Here is a 20623-nt window from a genome sequence, read left to right as displayed (position 1 = left end):
AATGTGATTATAATCCTATGTCATATTGAATCATCAAAAATAGCTTATAAAATAAAAAAGCAATCTTTCAACAACAGTTATATATTATCATAGGGCCACATATAGGGTTGTGCCTGCAATGGAAAAGCATTATTTTTCTGTGGATTTGGAATTAAGCTCAGCCCTGTGTGCCTTTGAATTTGGCCACTATTGAAGCCAAGCTTTGGAGGCATTTTGATGGTGTGAGGCAACAACATGGTGAGGGTTCAAAGGATGAAAATTTTGATGTAAATCAGGGTTGGTTCACAGGGTTTAGAGTCAGATCTGCCCTTCTATCAGGTGTGAGGTAAAGCTGCTAATGCTGATGAGATGGCTGCTCAAGTTAGCCCTTCTGTTTTGAAGGCAGCAGCAGCAACAGAAGGCCAATGTTACAGGGTTATTTGAAAAAAATAACAAATAATTCAAAAGCAACAGCAGAATAGATATCCTGGCATCTATTTCCCAGGAAATAATCCAGTGACCAAAAGTCTTTCCCAAAAAATTTCTTAAAAATTCATGTGCAAATCTCCCGAAGAAGGCCTTCCAAATGTGTAGATGTACATCTTAGCTTCTAATAATGTATTGGAAATGAAGACTTAAAAATAAGTAAGCTAAGACCTATGTATTCCCTGCTACTAAATTAGGTAAAACATAATTTGATATAATTGGTTTCTTGTTTAATCAACTTATATAAACTCCTAAGAGCTGTTCTGGTCTACAATGTATACCTGACTAAATATGGCGTTTGTGGTCATTTCTATATAATGTCAGACCTCAGGCCCTGGGTCAGAAAGAAATTCTTCTATTATGTAATTGTATAGGAAAATCAACCCCCAAATCTCCAGTCTTTGCCAGGAGAGGAGGGGCAAGATTAGGTGCACATGTGAGGATATCAACTATTTGTAATTGTAAGCAGGTATATTTTTGTCACTGTGCACAGGGTGCGGGGTGGTGTTAAACAACTGACTTGTGTCTGCGTCCAAGAAACAAATAGGTAATAATGAGCAAACAAAAACTGACGTGGGTTGGATGAAACTTGAAAACATTATTCTTAGTGAAAGACACCAGTTCCAAAAGAACACACATTGTATGATTCCATTTATATGAGATGTCCAGATTAGGCAAATCTACAGACATAGATTAGTGGTTACCTTGGGCTGGGGGGGCGGTGGTGGCTTGGGAGGACTGGGTTAGGGGCAATGGCTAAGGGGTGAATGCTTTCTTTTTGGGGTGATAAAAATATTCCAAAATTGTGGTGATGGTTGTACAACTCTTTGAATATACTAAAAACCATTTAATTACACACTTTAAAAGGGTGGGTTGTATGATATGTGAATTATATCTCAATAAAGCTATTAAAATTGATGTGGGAGAATATATAAAACATAATTAAACCTGTTTTTTAAGCTTGTCTAACTATTGATGCCCAGATATGAAAATGTGTTTTTATTGTTTACAGATGTCAAACATGTGTTTCTTCATTTCTGTGTAATTAATAATATTTTGAAAAGGTCAGAAAATAAACACAAGCCACAAAATAGAGACAATAGATTTTAATTGCATAATTTTAGTCCTAATTTTGAAATGTATTCATTTCCAAGTGACCGTTTAATTTAAAAAAAAGTCTAAACTTCATAACATAAATAGCATCCCAATGAAAACCATTGTGTGTTTCTCTGATCCACATAATTTACCAAGCAAATTGAAAGTTTTTCTCTCACTGTCCATTACTACACCTATGTCTTAGTAACTTATAGACTGGCCAATTACCATTCATGATCCATCAAGCCACTCTTGAAAATCACTTTGGGGCTTTGGTTAATGTAGAATAGAAAAAAATCTGTTCTTTCTTAGAAGCACATTTTCCAGATAAAATTCAAAGGGTTGGTTTTTAGCATACTATATAAAACTATAAGGGGAATGACTCTGGGGATTCTCAAAGCCTCTATCAGGCTTGACACTTTCCCCAAAAGGAGAAATTGGCACTGTTGCCTCTTGGACCAATTTTTGTGGAGCTTTGCTCTAACTGCCTAGGTCCCTGCCCCCAAACCCTATAATCATCACACCTGTGCCCAGTAACCTTTACATCCAGGCAAATGGCCATTACTGGTTATTATTGTTTCCGGGTCTTTCATTTTTGTCCTCTTTTCTCCAGTGGGATCCATCCTGCTCCTAGTCGGAGAGGATTTAAGGAGCAGTGTTTCAGTAGTTTGGTGGCTTGGCGTCAAGTAGACCTATTCCCGTTGTCCCTGCTGATACTACTTCTTTGTTGTCACAGATCAGTTGAAGTAACGGAGTATCTTGGGTACCAGTTTCATTTGTCTGTGTCTGCCTCTCTTTTAGGGACTTCATCTGATATGCTAGTTCCTTTAGGACTGGTGCTCTGCCTTGTTGGGCACTGTCATGCCAGACCTCTTAAAGGGGTTGGTAATTTGTTTCGGTTTTTTTTTTTTTTTTTTTTGGGACACAGTCTTACTCTGTTGCCCAGGCTAGAGTGCCGCGGCATCAGCCTAGCTCACAGCAACCTCAAACTCCTGGGCTCAAGCCATCCTCCTGCCTCAGCCTCCAGAGTAGCTGGGACTACAGGCACACGCCACCATGCCCGGCTAATTTTTTAAATATATATTTTTTTAGTTGTCCAGCTAATTATTTCTTTCTATTTTTTAGTAGAGACAGGGGGGTCTCGCTCTTGCTTAGGCTGGTCTTGAACTCCTGAGCTCAAACGATCCATGCGCCTCAGCCTCCCAGAGTGCTAGGATTACAGGCGTGAGCTACATTGCCCAGCCGGTAATTTGTTTCTTAATCCTAATCCCCATGATTAGATTCCTGCTACCTACTGCTTGAACCAACCTATGCCTATTGCCTGCCACCAGAGTTTCTGGATTCTATTTTGTATGCCTGCCAGGACATCCACTGCTGGACTTACAGAGGCCGGCTGCTTGCCTGCTCACTGCCTACTGTACACTCCCCTCATGCTTTACCAGACTGCGCAGAGTCTTCCTGTTGGTGACTACAGGAACCTTCTTAGCTTTCCTGTCCTGCCCTAATTAGTTTCTTAAGTTTATCAGTACCAGGCTCCTTGATCTGGCTCTGCCTGCCAATGACAAGCACCTGTTGAGATATTATCTCCCAGTTTACCACTCTGTCTTTTATTTCTTTGGGCCAATATTTTGGTAATTCTTGTTTATTCTTTCCTTTCCTTTGTTTCCTGTATGTAATCTGTGGGGAAGAACAGTTTGTTCCTTTGAAACATCTCTTGGATTCATTCCCTTCTTTTCATTTCCTCTGGGGCCACTCCAGTTCCAATCCTCGCAACTATCTGGCAGGACTTTATCTAGTTTAAACTACAGTTCAGCAGTGGTGCCTCAAAGGATTAGAGAGAAGCCAAGTGGACATGAGCAGGTTTCTACCCTCTCACTAACTTCAAACAAGTCAGTTAGATTTGTATCTGTTGTATATATTGGGGTTCTGTGAAGAGTTTTATTTAGGAAAAAAAAACCCTGTACTAAAGGAAAAATAAGTTTGAATATCAGCGTTCAAAGTTATTCTGCGTAACACTGCCAAACCAGCTCCTTAAAACACTTCTTGTTTTATAACTTCCCTGCTAAAGATCTTTATCAGATACTACCACTGTGTCTGACATTCAAATCTGTTTACATACTGGGAACGCGCTATGAGGATAACCATGTTTCCTACAATTATTCAACATCTGTGTTCTCACCATTCTAGTCAAGCCTCACTGGCCCCTCAACATTAATGGTCAGTATTGTTTCCAGGCCATTCCATATCTTTCCCTTGCTTCCTTTCTTTGCTTTGCCTATTCAAGTCCGATTTCTGCCTTATAGCTCAGCAGCTCAAGTCTAACCTCCTCCTTGAAAACTTCATCTATTCTAGGCCCAAAGGATCTCATTCCTTCACCACATTATACTGAATTTAGTGTCAGTATATACAAGTTAGGCAGCTAATTTTCTCATACTGTTTCACACGTTTGTTTTCTCAAGTAGATTTTAGGCCTATTGATGGCAGGGGTTTTATTAATATATTTTCTAGTGTGTTCCATTACAAGTGTTTGTGTACCACAAATAGCACATTAGCAATTGGTAAACAGGAGAATGATGTCAAAATAATGTGGAAGTCCAGTTGATACACATGTGAATTTTCTTAGCACTTTTTTTTGTTGTTGTTTAACTAAAATTTTATTGCATTGCCATAAGAACTGAGAAGTGATCAGGAACAAACTTCCTCATAATTAAGAAGTCTTAGCAATATACGAAGACTTTAAGAAAAAGTGAAGAATCTTGCACAAGGCGCTGCATTTAGTAAGTAATGACTAGTATAGTGGCTACAACCTCTAATTTTTCAACAACATTATCTGGTGAAGCCGTGAGTGCTGATACTGAAGCTGTGAAGACGTTTTGCCATGTGTTCTTAAAAAGTTGAGTACTCCTCAATTAGATTTTTAATTCTGATGAAAAGGGCATCTATTCAAAGTGAATGCCTTTGAGGACCCACGTCATGAAGGAGAAAGCACGAAGGCTACCAAGCACTGCTGACAGTGTTGCTGGGTACAAATGCCAGTAGGAATTTAACCTTGTGTTTTTATTAGGATGGTTATTGTTTTCACTAGTGCTCTGAACACAAAGTTGCATTGGGTTTAAGTGGTCTTCCTTAACCATATTTTTCCCATAAGCCCTGTTATCTTAGGTGTGTAATTTTGCAAAACAGGAGATTCTTCAGGAAAGATAATATGACATTATAGCAGAATGTCTGGCACTGTTTTTTTTAAATCTGCACGACATCTAGTTTGGTGTTAGTCACACTGTATATGCTTAGTAAATACCTGTTTACTCTTAGGCATCCTTTAATTCATAAATATTTTGGTGTGACCTTGGAGGTGGTTATTTCTCATTTTTTTTCAAATCCATGTTTCCTTTCACTTCTCCATGAATGACCCAGATGTTTAGAAGAAGACACACCACAGAAGGAAGACACAGAAACCAGAGGGTTATTATAAGGATGATCAGAAACCCTCTGGGGTAATGGATGGCTTTAAGGTCAGTTTGAAGAAAGACAGAGCCTGGCTTTTAAATGCTGATTGAGTGTTACCCTCATTATAGGCCAGAGGGAGAGACTCATGGTCATCAGGTCAAATGTACATTTTTGATACCCCAACTGATGGTGGTAGCCTCCTTTTTTCTTCAGCATCGGAAAAAAGATATCTCTCTATCCACCAGCCTAATTGTGTGTTCCAGGAAGGTAAAAATAAAGGAATGCAGGTACAGTGAGATCATCCCTAGGATTGTAATTGGTGAGGTGCTTGGTTCATAATCAATGGACAAAGCATCCTTGCCAGAGAGGAGTGGCTCCTTTCTTGCTTTAACTTCCAAGAGAGGCAAACAATCCTGATGCCTGAAGGAAGGGTTTTTGTTTGTTTGTTTTTAATTACTGTTTACATTAACTGGAGCAAATGCTGAAAAACAAACATCAAGAATTGAGACAGGGGCTGAGATAACCACAATAAAGCCAAATGTAAGCCATTATCAGGGACAGACTTCTTTACTTTATGCAGAAAAGATTATGGATATTTTACATGTACTTCTAACTGGATATCAAATGTAGCTTAGCCTGACCTGAGGATGGTGAAACCCAACCTTACATTTAAAATAATATCAATCCATTTTCAAGTCTATTTATACACACCGAACAGAAGTCATTCATATTACAATGCCCTCCCCTCTGCCTCCCCCACCCTTTAAAACAACACCAATGAAACTTACAAATAGGGGTCTTCATGATCTGGAACCACCTTATCTGTTCTGCTTCTTCTCTTGCCAACATCCATCCCCCCTAACTTCTTAACCACAGGGACTCTGCACATACTATCCTCTTTTCCTTTGCCGGAATGCTCTTCACTCTCCTTTTTTGCCTTGTAATTGCTCAGTACATTTTCATTTAATGTCTTTCCCAATAGCCTGAAAGCTCCATGGGAGCAAACCATGTCTGTCTTGTTCACCACTGTATCTGTGATGTCTATCTAGCATGGTACCTAACAGTAGGCTGTCAACAAATACTTACCGACTTTAATCAAATCTTTAAGATTCAGCTAAAACATCATCTTCTTTGGGAAGGTGTCCTTGAGCTTCTGATACTCTTTCTCTCTCCTGTGGTCCATGGGATTCCTGTTCATATCAGTTGTACTGGTAGTGCAATTCTTTAATAGTCTGTCTTTCCTAATAGACTCTGACGTTCTAAAGGGCAGAAACTGTGTCATCCTCATTCTTACAACTCACAGCACTCTGTGTATCACCTGGTATACTCTAAGGAGCTCAAGAAATGTCTACTGAGCAGATTATTGAGCAATGTTTGAGCTTGGAGGGCCCTCAGCTATGGTCCACACCTACATCTCTCAACAGGAATTACAAGAAAGCATTGGATAAATAGGTCACATCTTTCTGCAGCATCCATTTTTACTTAAAATTTCAGGAGGGGAGACATTTAGATAAATTAAATCATGTATGTGTGTGTAGTGAATTGAATTCAAAATATACTAAGTCGAACAGGAACTTCAATGAAGCAAATTTACCTTGGGGCTCCTTGTCCACCCTGTCTGGGGGACACATATTTCCTCTTCTGTGCTGTCCTCAGGCAGTTGACCACCTTAGTAGAGAAGTCACACCTGCATGATTATAAAGAAAGTTAATGACAATGACAAAGCTGGGATTAAAGCTGTTTTCAGATAGCTAATGTTTTCACTCTACTGCCCAAGTGAGTTGTCTCCTCACACCTATAGCATGGTCAAATTCATCCTAGTACACTCTAAATATGTTCAGATACAAATTTGATTCAGCATAGCTAAATTTATGTTGAAGGGGGGAATGGCGAAAGGAATCATAGGCTGAGGATATCTTCAGTAACAGGCATCTGGGCATGTTTATAGACTTGCTATCTAAATTTACATTACAGGTAGCTTCCTTGCATATGCGCTCCTATTCTATGATGGTGGTTCATTCAAATCCTGCCCAGCCCCTCTAATGTTTTCAGAGTGTACCTTTATTTTTAAAGGGTATCCTTTAAGGAGGATGGAAGAAATACAGCGTGGGCCTCTTCCTGAGGACAAAATGCTAGGTAAGACTCAAGGACTAAAGACTATAGTCCCAACAGTGCCCTGCTGCTGCTGCACAAAAACGCCTAGCATTTGTCTAGGGACTTATATTTTAAACAAAGCTTTGACACATATAATCTTATTCATTCCTCACAACAACTCTAAACGTAAACTAGTTCTGGAAAACTGGAAATAGCACTCAACTCAATTGTTAGCTCCATATAAGTGCTTTAGTTAAAGAGCCTAACAACTCCCCAGGGATTAAGGGGTGGGCAACTGCTGCTTCAACTACCAGGCCTGGGAATAAAGGAACCACTGTATTTCTTTGGTCACAACGCAATCAGGGCAACAGAAAGCACCTACTCTTTCCACTTTGACCCACACAGTCTGTCTAGGCAATTAATCAGCACTCCCCGCGGTTTTCCCATAGGATGCCAGTAGCTGTCCTTGCCAATCAAATGTTCCCACAGATGGAGCAGGACCACACCCCGAGAGGCTTGTGGGAGGAAAGGTGCTCTGGCCTACAAGAGTGAAGGCGGATACTCAGGCCGACCAGCCAGTGAAACTCACATATGTAGCCTCCCCGGCCTCAGTTTCCTCATCTCTAAAATGGGCTACTCCTCCTGTCTCTAGACTAGTTCCCTCCCTTTTCACGCCAGACCACCAGGAAGTGAAATCAGTGCTTAACCGCAGTTGAAAGTCCTCTGTTAGGCTCCAGTCGCTGCGCCGGGCATGCTCAGTAGCTGGGACCGGCTCGGCTCCCAGAGTAGGAAGCAGCTTTCCGCGCCCCGGCGGCCGACTGCGGGCACTTTGATGAATCACGTGTGTTGAGGCCCTCTTAAAGAGATAGGTACCTAATTTCCCTCCACCCTAAACACCGCCCTGAGGGCGGCGGCGGCGGCGACTGTGGTAATTGCAACTGCTCAGGGGCAGGGCTTGCCCCAGTGCCGTGTAGTGGCAACAGCGTGGTTGCGTCGGGGGTGCTTGGGAGCCGGGAATCCCGGGGGCCTGAAATCGGCAGCTCCCCGGGCAGACACACTCTCCCTGTGGAAGAGGCGCTGCCGAATCGGCGCGGGGCAGCGTGAGCGTCCCGAGGGGCTTCCTCAGCTGAGGAGAGGTGGGGTTACAGGGCACAGGTGACGGGGCCGGAGAAAGATGGAGCAGCCCGGGGCGGCGGCGTCGGGAGCGGGAGGCGGCAGCGAGGAACCCGGTGGGGGCCGGAGCAACAAGCGGAGCGCTGGGAACCGGGCCGCCAACGAAGAGGAAACGAAAAACAAACCCAAATTGGTGAGTGCTCCCGCAACCCCCGCCGGCCTTGGGGACAGGGAAAGCCCCGGGATCCTCCTGCCGTTGAACACGGGGGCACCCGGGGCCCCTTTCCAAGGGTGACCGCGACCTCGCTGTGCAACTCGGGGAGCCGCTAAAGGAGCGGCCACGCCGAGGCGCGCAGACGGCGTGGGGGCGGAAGAGCACCCTCTTCCCCACTTAACCCCTTTCTCGCTCTTGTCAGCCCGGGAGGCAGTGCGGGAAGGAGAAAGGCCCCACCCCAACTTGGGGAGACCCCGAGTACTGGGTAGGGCTGTTGTTTGTCTAACTTGTGGGCGCGAACCTCCTTCACGCGATTCCATTCCCCTCCCACCTCTTGTCAGTTGCTGTTTTGCCTCCTAACACTTAGGGTCCGGGCAGGGAAACCTCTCTCCTTTTCATTCCAAGTACTTGGGAGCCCACGCACAGCCTTGCAAGTCAAGAAAAACACAACGTAGGCCCCCGATCTTTCTACTTTACCAGAAATCTAGGGGAGAGGCGCCTACGTGCGTTCCCCGCCCCCCGCCCGTCTCTCCATGTGCTCTCCCAAGAAACGTTTCTTTGGAAGGGTGGTGGGAGCGTGGGAGTTGGAGGCTGGGTGAGGTACCACCAACTGTCGTGTGTGTGTGTGTGTGTGTGTGTGTGTGTGTGTGTGTGTAATAGCCATAGTCATACAGTACTTCCACTTAGTTAAGAACGCTCAAAAGCAGCCAGCAGACTGTCCAAGTCCCAGAGTCCTGACACTGAACCAGTGGTAGCAGTCCATTTCCTGCCACTGAATGTGCAGAGGAATGAAATCTATGAGGCCTGGTATTGCATTGGGAAATACTGGAGTTTCCTCAACTCATCAGTTAGAAGGGTTCCGCTTTTTGTAAACTTTCTAATTTGGGCGGCATAAGGGGAAGGGGTTTTCTTTCACAAATTCAGCAAATAACTCCTTAGAGCTGAAGATTCTTAGTCTAGATCTGAAGCACAAGCCACACGTTGCACATGTAAGGTCTCAGTTTTAACCAGCAAGTTGATTATAATACAGAAGGAGACGGTGACATGAATATAGCCATTTTTCTGGCATATGGCCATTTGGTATGGACCTGTTGTACTGCTCTCTTAGCTCCTATTTGCCTTTCAATTATGGACTGTTCATATTGGAAAACAGTGGTCAAAGTGTTGTCATTTTAGGAAATAATGCAGCCTTCCATTATGTGGGAAGGGACCTGGTGGGTAGATTGAACTGACAAGTTTCAAGCCTAATCAGTTCCACTGTAACTTGAGGAAAATCAAGAACTTGCTTACTTGATGTGTCCTGTTACCCCAGTATTTACCAATGAAGAAAGTCAGTTAGGGGCTCAGGTGCCTGCACCGTCATGAAACTTAGAAAAGTTTTGTATGTCACCAAAGTTTAATATATTTAAAAATTCTGATGTGATTTTGAAATTTACCAGTTTGCAGTAAAAGAGTGATCATATTTCCTTTTTTTTTATGGACCCCGTACAAACCTGTGGCTTAATCAGTGATTAAAAGTTTAAGTAAAAAGTTAACTGATAGTTTCCACAAATAGTTTGGTACATCTCGCAAGAATCTAGTATGCTTTTGAGAAAAAACACTTACCTCTCGTAATATTATAATAACACCTTGATTATATTCTTCCCTTCCCTTTGACCATTTGTCCCGTTTCATCTTTATATTTTACTTGCTTTGACAAGGTAACAGGATAGTTAATGAGATGGTATCACTTTCAGTTCCTAGCTAACTTCACTGTTCCGTGTTGAACATAGCTTGATATAGTATAACAAGTATTTGAATCCAAGAATTTCTTAATATCAACATGAATTTTCTTTTTTGCTCAAACATAACTTTTGGGCTTTACATGATTTTACATGATGTGTCAGAGTTAATAAAAACAAATTTAGGAAGACATTATAGCACATTTTCAGGCAAGCAAGTTGACCAAACAGTAAGACTTGATAAACTTTTCAGGAAAGGGTTCATCAGGAATTCTCAAAATTTTGCTTGTAAGATAAAACTATACTTAGACTAAATTTTATTATTTTGAGTATTAATAATCACTACAATAGTCCTTTATTTTATGTGTGTTTGTAAAGGAGTTGTGGTGTGGGATTACAAAAGAGATACGGTTGTAGAAATTATTTGTATAGGTGATTGTGGGGGATAGGGGTTCTTAAACCTCTGAAATTGTATGAAAATATTTGAGTATATGTAGGTACATTCAATTTTCTGGGCCCCATAGCTTTTATCAGTTTCTCAAAGGCATTCATCACCTATAGAAGAGTAAGAACTATTGCATTACCAAAGATAGTAAAGAAAATGACAGTTGATTCCACTCTGAGTTACTGGGGAGGGGAAATGGCGCTGACCACATGGGTGATTGATATTGAAGATAATTCAGGGGGTAAAAAGAAGTTATCTACATGGTGTCTATATAGTATTAGCTAAGGTTAAAGTTTCCATTACATAGAAAAGTTAACTCAGTTTCTCTAGTGGATTCATAAAGTTTAAGGTTTGTGATTCAGTTATTTTCATGTAGTTCCTCATGATTGTGGAAAAACGGAGATGGAAAGCATATTTTCTTATAAAGAGGAACTACTTTCATTTATATTCTAAACTTTTTGATGCGCGTTAGAATTTTTTCAGAGTGGCATTTCAGGACTTTAATGACTTCTGTTTAAGATTAATTAAATAAAAATTTAATGAGATTCAGTTCAGTTTTCTTCATATATGCATCCTTATAATGACACTTTTATTTTGATTCTTTTTTAAGAAGGCATTCCTGTGTTGGACTCATCACATTTTAAATAATGCATTCGTACTAGAGTTTTGGATTTTGTGTAACTATCTGGTTAGACCAAGATTGTAGCATGTCATCAAACAGCATGAATCTTAGACTAATTAGTAATTTGATGTCAACCATGGAATGTATTTTGCTGAGTAGGAGAGAAAGCTCTGGAAGTGTTATGAAGGAGATGCATCTTGAATCCCACATATTTAAGGTGGTGATTTCACCGTTAAGAGAGGCCATTGTTAAGGTAGAACTAATGCCCCCCCTCTCTCTTTCTGACTAACACACACAATGGTGTAGAATGACTTGATGGTATTTGATGTTTTTGCACTTTGACTTTGTGTTTCTGTATAATTTCTGAAGTCTTTGGCTTTTTAGACAGTGGAGTCAAATTAGTAACTTGAAATAACAGAAGTTAATTTTCTGGTTATTATATAACAGCCTGAGTATTTGGTTATTTGTTTATAATTGGATAAATCATGTTTGATTTTAAATGACAATGTATGAGCACAGTGATTTCATTTATGCAACACACGTTTACTGCATACCTGTTACGTGCTAGGCATTATTCTAAGGGTTGGTGACGTGAAGATGCTCATAGTCTAGTAAGACAGACAGGGTAGTTAATTGACGATTAAAGCACCGTATGATAAATTATGATAGGAATATGCATAGGTGAGTGCTATAAAAAGGTCATGGAGAAGCATCTAAATAGCATCGGATGCTTGAGCATGGTAAGGAAAGGCTTATCATAGTAGGTGACTTGAAGAATAGGGCATTAATCGAAGAAGGGAAAGGAAAGACATTCTAGGTTGAAAGAACAACATATACAAAGGTACACAGATACCCAATATGGCTGAAACAAAGGGTACACATGGTAGACCTGTATGTTTCAACTTCTTTCTGAAAATAGAGGAAAACCATTGAAGAGATTAAAGCAGGAGAGTGACCTGATCAGATCTATGTTTCAGAAAGCAACTTAGTACTTTGCAGAATTTCTTGGAGAGGGGTGCCAGAATGGAGGCAGGAAGACCAGTTAGGAGGAGTGGAGTGGCACAAGAGTTTGATGTTTATGGTTATACCTGGATTCCAGTTGCAACTTACCTGCTCATCCATTTACCAGCTCATCCATTTACTAGGCATATTTCTCTGTTCCTGTTTCCTTCTGCCACCTCCATTGGCTCTCCTTCCTGCCACCCACCCTGAACATCCTCACCAAATTTGAAATGTCCATCCTGTTTCTCTTTTATAAATCTCACCCTCTTTCACAGCCCTGCTCATGTCTCAATATTCTCTTTCTTCCATTAAACCTTCACTGATTACTTCAGCTTACTGAGGGCTCTTCCTTCTTCTGAACTCATAACCCTCCTGAATCTGAATGTTACATGCTGATCTTGTCTCTGCAAAGATTTTAAAGTGCCTCTAGGCAAGGGTCCCATTGTATGCCTGTTCTTGAAAACCTGGCAGGCCAGTGCTTGGGTGCAAAACTACTCGGTAAATAGTTATTAGCTGGGGATTTTTTTCCCTATAGGCCAGACATTTTGAGAGTGTAAATTGTTGAAAAGACGCTTTTTTTTAAAAAAATAAATGTTTACTTTTATGTGCCTTTTTTTTCTTAGTATATTTACTTCATCAAATTAACCTATCTGTACATTCTTCTTGTGTCTTTTCTCTAATTTTGAAGTTCAGGAAACTTATTCAGGGCCGTGAGAACTCCCCTACCCCCCTTGTTTGAATTCTTGTGAGTCAGGGCCTGAACTTCCATGCAAAAAAACAATACCAAAACTGATGAGCCAAGTTACATTTTACTGTTATTAGTAGGAAACTTCAGATTATTGACAAAAGAGTATGGACTGGAGAGCCAAAGGACCTGGGTTCCAGGGTCTGTTCTATCTTTTATTTGCTTGTGATCTCTGATGAGCCATTTGACATCATAAGTTTGAGCTCTTTGATTAATGTCTGCCAATTGGAGTTAACGTTGTCTTCCTGATTTGCTTCGCAAGGTGATTTAGATAAAATACAGTAATGAGAAAGCATTAGGAAATTCTATATGGTTATATATAGAGCATTATTTTTAACCCCTCATATTACCTGAATCAAATGTGATTGTGGTTGGATGGTTTGATGGCCTTCTTGCAATTTGATAGCTCTGACATTATTGTTATATAAAGTATCATAATGTGGTTATATGTTGATTGATTCCTTATTCTCTCCTCAGTTCCATTTGTCCATTTAGAGGATTATACAGTCTGTCCTACTAATAATTCATTCTGTTGAATGGATATAAGATGTGAGGTTAGCTTTTTTTCACTGTCATTTTTTGAAGAACCAGCCTACCCTTTTCTTTCAATTTATCAATTTGAGGCATTTATAGCTTTTAAAAAAAAAAACTTTCATTAGATACCTATGACAATCTGCCTTGTCATGCACCTTACTGCTGTTGTACAAATAAGGAAACCAAGTCACCGAAGTGTTAAGGGGGCTGACTTAGAGATAAGTTTAAAAGCTACCACCTCTATTGTAGAAATCATCTATAGCACTGAGTCATGCTTCAAGTGAAAAAGTTATTCAATCTTTTTTTTTTTTGTTCCCTTTTGAAACAATTCTAATTGTAACCCACCTAAGTACTAAGAGCTCCGGCAGTAGCAACATGTCACTGAAGTGAAATCATATCCAAGTCTCAAAGAACACTGAAAATAACAGGATGCTCTGAAAATAGTACATACATAATATATGCTAATTTACATGAATCAGCACATGTGGTTAAATATTACTGGATGTCACCAGTGCACCACAGGGATTATTATTGAGAACCCAACTTTCCCCTATTCCTGTATTCGGTCTGCCATGCAGAAGAGACCAGTTCCTTCTGTTGGATTTTGGGTTTTTGATACTTTATTTTTCCTTAAGACAGAAGAAACTAAGATGATGGCCAGGTGACTTAAAATATAGTTATAAGCTTTATATCCAAGTGGGAATCTTGTGGAAGACACCCATTGTGGAAGACAGCTCAAAATAGATGCATGTGAAGGAAGGGTGAGATGTGCTTTCACATAGCTATTTATTATGATTGTCAGCAGTAGAAAGAAGTTAACTTATTAATTTAAACCTTATTTACCTGATCAGACTGAATCTGTTTCCATCTAAATGATATACTCTGATATAAACAGATACTCAACTGAATTCTAGTACTTGCTTGCTTTGTGTGCCCTGGAGGAAAAGGTATTGATGCCTTTCTCATGAAAAAATATAGAAAACAAATTTCTTACTAATCACCATTTATACAGGCTTTGATTTAATCAAGGTTTTTCTGTATTGCTTTAGAGAGAGTATAGTACATTACTACCAAATACAGACTACCAAATTGGCCACCAGTCTCTCCTTTTGTTAGGGCTCTAAACACTGGGGCCTGTTACCAGTGAGAAGCTTCTAGGTGGCTATTCAGGCAGGCCTAGGTAGAAATCTGAGACTTCATTAGGAAGGAATTATTCCCAAATGGCTATGGACTCAATCACCTGGCAATTCTAGTGCTCACCCAAGGTAGAAGAGACTTTGGGGACAATCCTTTTTAAAAAATCTATTTGTTGTTCTGTGATAGGTATCCACATATTTTGATAAAGATCTCAAAATTATGAGGAATTTTTATCTACCCTTAATTTATTTGTCTAAAAGTAAATTTGATAAAGTTTTTACTTTATAATATGGGCCATTTAATAAGACTTTTTATAAAACTTATAAAAATTTTAAACATACTAAAAAGTAGAGAAGATAGTACAATGAACTACCACCATTTATCCATTATCCAGATATAATATTTATCTAGATTTTGCAACATTTGCTTCATCTAGCCTTTATTTTTTTCCTTGCTAAAGTACAGGGTGTCCCAAAAGTTGCCATACATAGGGAAAATGGGAAATTGTAGCTAAATGTACCTTTGTTTACAAAATATTCATTACAAAATTTTACAAAATTTTTCCTTTGTATGGAGACTTTGGGGACACACTATATTTTAGTACAAATCCCAGATATCATGTCATTTTACTCCTACATACTGTCGTATCTTTAAAAATTCCTTGGTGTCTAATACTCAATCCATAATCAAATATCACTAATTGCCTCAAAATAGTTAGATTTTAATCTCATGTGTGCCTAATTAATATACATGTCACTGAACTCCTTAAACAAATATAGCTTTAAATTAATGGTAAAATCTTGTTTAAAGTTACTCCACATAAAGTGCTGTCATAAAGCATCAGCCCAAATTAAGTTCAGGTCTATCATTATTTCTGTGGAAGTATCTGGAAAGGTTGGCTATACAAGGGTGGCTAGACTCCTTGGAACAGCTATTATGTATCATAGAAAGTAGACCAAATTAAGACTTTTGGCTTCACCTACTGGTTGGGTAATCATGCATTCTTCATTTTGCAGTTTGTGAAATGGGGTGGGGCTTGCATATAACAATTTTCCCCTCAGGGAAATGTTGTAGATAGTTGGGCAAAGGAAAGTTGTTCTTGAATTCTCTAGATAAAGGGTTCGTATGACTCTTTGATAACACATACACACACACACACAAAACCAAGTTTATGTTACTAATTCTAGTTTTATTTTAAAAGAAATGCCAATTTGATTTTTGTTTTTTTTTTAGCTACTTTGATACTCTAGGTTGCTTAATCTGAATAATTTGGTAAGGAAATCTTTACAAAGAACTTTCAGCTATTAAATTTGCCTTATTGAGATGTTTGTGGGTTTAAAATTGAAAACTAGGCTATACTTAATGAGTTGATTGAGCTGGGGATGGGTGGAGTGGGTAAATATGAGAAGTCAACTTGGGCAAACAGCCTAGACTCCACAGATTTACTAAAGAAATTGTGTAACTACTACTTTTCAGACAGCAATTTAGTGCTGTTATTGTGCTGGGAGGCAATAGACATATAATTTCTCTAGCTTTGTGGACTCAAGTATTAATACATTTAGATTAGTAATCCATCTCCACTCCACAACTTCTAGACTGACCATTTACTGACCCAATCAGGTGGGTAGTTTTCCTCAAAACAGGTAGATGAGTGATAATTATTGGGCCGGATGGCTGGTATTTTCTCCTTTTGTTTTGCTCAGGGGAGGGAAAGCTATGGAGGTGGTGTTTTATGTGCTTTGAAATCAATCACTGATAAAAATCTTAAATGCTTAATAGTATATTATGCTGGCTGGAGATGTTCAGGAAGATTCTGTATGTAGATAGCAAGACCTTGTATAGGCCGTGCATTTACATTTTGAACTCTAATCACATGTATGTGTAACAGAGACCAGGGCCACTCTGTATGGTTGAGCCCTGCTCAAGGGTGTGAGACCACAGAGGACCACTTATCAAATCATGGGTCAGTCGCCAGACTCTGTCTTCAGGGGGCCACTTTTTCAAATTCACACAAAAGTGCCATATGGGCTAGCTACCGCATTTAAAACCAGGTGGATTTTATTCTCATACCTGATAGGAAATTCTGTAAGGCCCAGGGCATGGTTTAATGTCTCATTTAGAATAGGATTTTCTCATTTGTCTTTGATCCTGAGTAAAGGATATAAGGTATATATCTAGATAATATATCGTCCTAAATCTTACTACATTTGCTTTGGAATTATTGAAATCCTCAAATCTACATGGCTGTGGCTTTGAGGGCCTAGGCTGTAGGTTCACTATGTTGATTACTTTCCCTAACCCTCCTCCCTTTCTGTATTCCTCTTAGTAATTTTCTTGAGATTATTGTTTCACGGAATTTCACATGGTTATAGATTGTGCTGGTAAGACTGCATATATATTTTTTTGAAGTTTGTGTCATAACTAACTTATTTTCACTTACATCTCCCATGACACAAGGCAAGAACACATAGAAAGCTAAGATCAGTTAAAATAAATTTGGCAGAGGCATTTCCTCTAATAATATGCTCTGCAGTTTAGTACTTCATATTACAAAATCAATGTTTTCCGGAAGAGTCAGTGTCTACATAAAACATTTGTGAGTGAAAATAACCTGTTCTTAGGCTCCGCTCACAGCTTGTTTTTCATTGGCATTGCATTAGCTTACATTCCTCTCCCTGTGGTTGAGTGGCTAATAATCTTTAAACAAGTTATTAAAGGGAAAAATAAGTTGATGATGCAAAAAAATAAAAATGGACTGGATTTTATCCATGTTAGCAGTTTGGATTTTCATGTATTTGTTTTACTAAAGCAGGACTTAGCCCCTTATTCTCTAATCTCTAAACTCTTGGGCTTCTTCATTACAGCCTATACTTGCCTCATCAAACCACTGTCAGATGGTCTTGTGTATTTCTATGAGATCCAAATCCTCCATTTTTATATAAACTGAGTAGGCCTGAGACCAAATTTTAGATTTTAAGTGGCCATATCTCTATTTAAAATGGAATTGAGGTATTAGTTACATTTTAAAGTAGGAATTTGCAGGGCTCTGGTCCCAGTTTTCCACACTCTTCTTACCAGTTCTGTTGTAGCTAATTGTGGCTCAAGATATGTTATGTTATAAATCCCTGCTTTCAACCTCTTCCCTCCTCTTTGAATAATGTTATCACTTGCATGTTTACAACTCTGGAGGTCATCTTATTCCTTAGTGTTTTTACTGGTTTCTGTCATTATTATCAATGGTGTATCCTATTGTCTGACCACAGAAATAACATGCAGAACGATGGTCACTGGATGTTAAATCACTTACTGAATGTGACAGAGATTTATTTAAAAGCATTTGCTATCTACACCTATCATGAAACCATGTTGCCATGAACTAGTAGAAACTGCATTTTGATCTTAGCACCACCACTTCATGTTTTCGAGACCCCACACTGTATTTTATAAAATCTAAAAGTATTTCATATGCTATGTAGAGTTGAAATAAGCTAAATAGGATCTCTAACTGATCCTCTTAAGTGTGGTTTTTTTTTTTTGTTTGTTTCTGGCTATTTAAAAAGGTTGTATAGAAACAAGCTGGCTACTTTTTAACTCTGGACAAGTCATTTATTTATCTTTTCTCTGAGTGTCAGTTTATTCTGTGAAATAAAGGAATTGAAATAGATGATCTGCAAGATTCCATTCAGCTCTGACATATTGGGAGTCAGAGGTTATTGAGAGCTGTAATGAATCTGCCCTAACATAAATACGTGACATTTGGATTCTACTTAGACGAAAAGTTGGAATTATGAAAGATGATTGTTTAAGGCTGAATGCTAAAGAGTGAATATCCCAGTTAACTTTCCTATTTCTGGAGTCTGAGTTAGCCTGGTCCAGTGAAAGCCACACCAACATTCCACATCAACATTCTTTTAACTACTCATTGTATATAGGGCACACTCAATCCTACATACGATGTAGAGAGTGCATGATGGGCTCTGCTCTACATCATCCTAATTCATGGGTGGTTGCTTTGCTTCAGTGACCAGGTATAATACTCAAGCCTACCCAGAGGTAATTCTCAATAATACACAACATCGGCTGGGCACAGTGTCTCACACCTATAATCCCAGCACTTTGGGAGGCTAAGGCGGGAGAATCACTCGATCCCGGGAGTTTGAGACCAGTCTGAGCAAAGTAGTGAGACCGCGTCTCTACAAAAAAGTAGAAAAATTAGCTGGGTATGGTGGCGCATGCCTGTATTCCCAGCTACTCATGAGGCTGGGGCAGGAAGATTGCTTGAGCCCAGGAGTTTGAGGTTGCAGTGGGCTATGATGATGCCACTGCACTCTATCCCAGGCAAAATAGTGAGACACTGTCTAAAAAACAAACAGACAAACAAATCCCACAATATCATACATGCCAGTTGTTCTAAGTGCTTTGCCTGTATTTGTCAAGAACTATGGAAGGTCTGGGATACTTACCTACCTGTTACTATTTCATGGATGATTGAAGAAGACCCAAGAGACAAAAGACAGTTTATTATTCATTGCAAAAGCAATAGCCAGAATCTTAGCATGATCTGCTGGTTCACTATAACCTTAAGTCCCATTGTGGATGGACCAGGATGATGCCTACAGGCAGTGAGTTGCATTACAGGAGAGGAACACTCAGTTTGGGGTTTGCCACTTTTACAGTAAGAAGCAGCCAGCCTGCTGTTTGTCTGGGATGGGGAGATATTACCTCATCCTCAAGGGCGCGTGCTACAAACGCAGCCATGGGAAATGGCCTGGGTAAAATGCTGTCAGTGCCTTTCAGTCGTGGCATACCCAGCTGGAATGTGCCGGGATGCTCAGAGATTGATAGTGGATTGCCGCTCATGTCGAAATTAACTCATTTCATCCTCGCAACGATCATTTTGTAGGTAAGGAAAAAATCTTAGAGCAGAGAAGTAACTTGCCTGAGGATATGCAGTGGTGAATTTGGCATTCAAGACCAGCGTGACTATAAAATCTGTGTTTTCAACCATGATTTTGTATACTCCCTAGGAACCTAAACCTCACGGTAGTTCTAAATAGACCTGAAGACCTAGTGGTCCTTTAGACGGGGGATGGTTGGATCTGGCCTAGATTTGCACTATGCTTATGTGTAATTTAGAAGACACAGTTCAGGGGCTGTTCATTTCAGTGCCACTGGTAATCAAAGTTAAAGATCTTTGAATCAGTGCCATGTCAAGTATGTGACCATTTGCTAGAAAAGAGCCACGAGGACAAGAGTGATGTGACTGTGGATTTTAAGGCTACATGAACACAGTTCTTAAAAATACCAGTCTGGCAGTCTGGCCTTGATTAAATAATTTCATGGTCAATACAAGGCCTGCTGTACTTTACTACTGTTGCATATTGCATAGGGTTCTCTTTTTGTCCTGTGTGTGTCAGCCTTGTAGAGAGTGGCTTCCCAAGAGGTTACATTGCAAGTCATACTGCCTGCTTCATCTTTTCGTTTCTCTCTCTCCTCCCCTCCCCACTCCCCTTCTGTTTGTTTGTGAATTTTTTTGTGAAGTAAAACTGCTTTGGAAAAACTAATGCTGTCTCCTGTTACACAAGTACACGACATGCATTGTTTCTTGTTTAAGGGAGTGCCAAGAACCACCTACCTTCTCCTGCTGCTTCCTGTGTCTGCTTTGCCTAAAGATTGGCTGCTATAAAAGTGTGGCATATTTAGCCAAGTGCTATCTTTTTTAATTAGTCTGCAGAAAGTGTTGTGACAAACTATTTTTGTGTTGATGTGTGACGAGTAATAGAGCCCTAAACTATGGGCTTAAGTGCCAGATAATATAGAAGTACATAATGTAGTTTGAGTTCTGTTCCCCTCAGTTTTAACTATCATCCTTCCCCAAAGAAAAAGAGAGCCTTTAATTTTAAAAAATGTGATCGGTAAAGTAGATCGTGAATATACCACTATATACCTGGAGCCTGGAATTGGACTGTTTCACACTTATGATTACTAA

At 39.8% G+C, this 20623-nt stretch overlaps 1 protein-coding gene across 1 annotated transcript in view; it reads left to right on the top strand.

Annotated features, from left to right (window-relative positions):
• Positions 1-8066: 8066 nt before the first annotated feature.
• DIAPH2 (diaphanous-related formin 2) overlaps positions 8067-20623 on the top strand; it is a 914924-nt gene continuing 902367 nt past the window's right edge. Inside the window, exon 1 of the mRNA XM_012650030.1 lies at positions 8067-8407. Coding sequence (XP_012505484.1) covers positions 8276-8407 — 132 coding nt within the window. The 5' untranslated portion in view covers positions 8067-8275. The remainder of the gene's footprint in view (positions 8408-20623) is intronic.

Source organism: Propithecus coquereli, unplaced genomic scaffold, assembly GCF_000956105.1.
Source record: "Propithecus coquereli isolate 6110/MARCELLA unplaced genomic scaffold, Pcoq_1.0 Scaffold31, whole genome shotgun sequence".
Lineage (NCBI taxonomy): Eukaryota > Metazoa > Chordata > Mammalia > Primates > Indriidae > Propithecus > Propithecus coquereli.
This window is presented reverse-complemented; position numbering and strand designations above follow the sequence as displayed.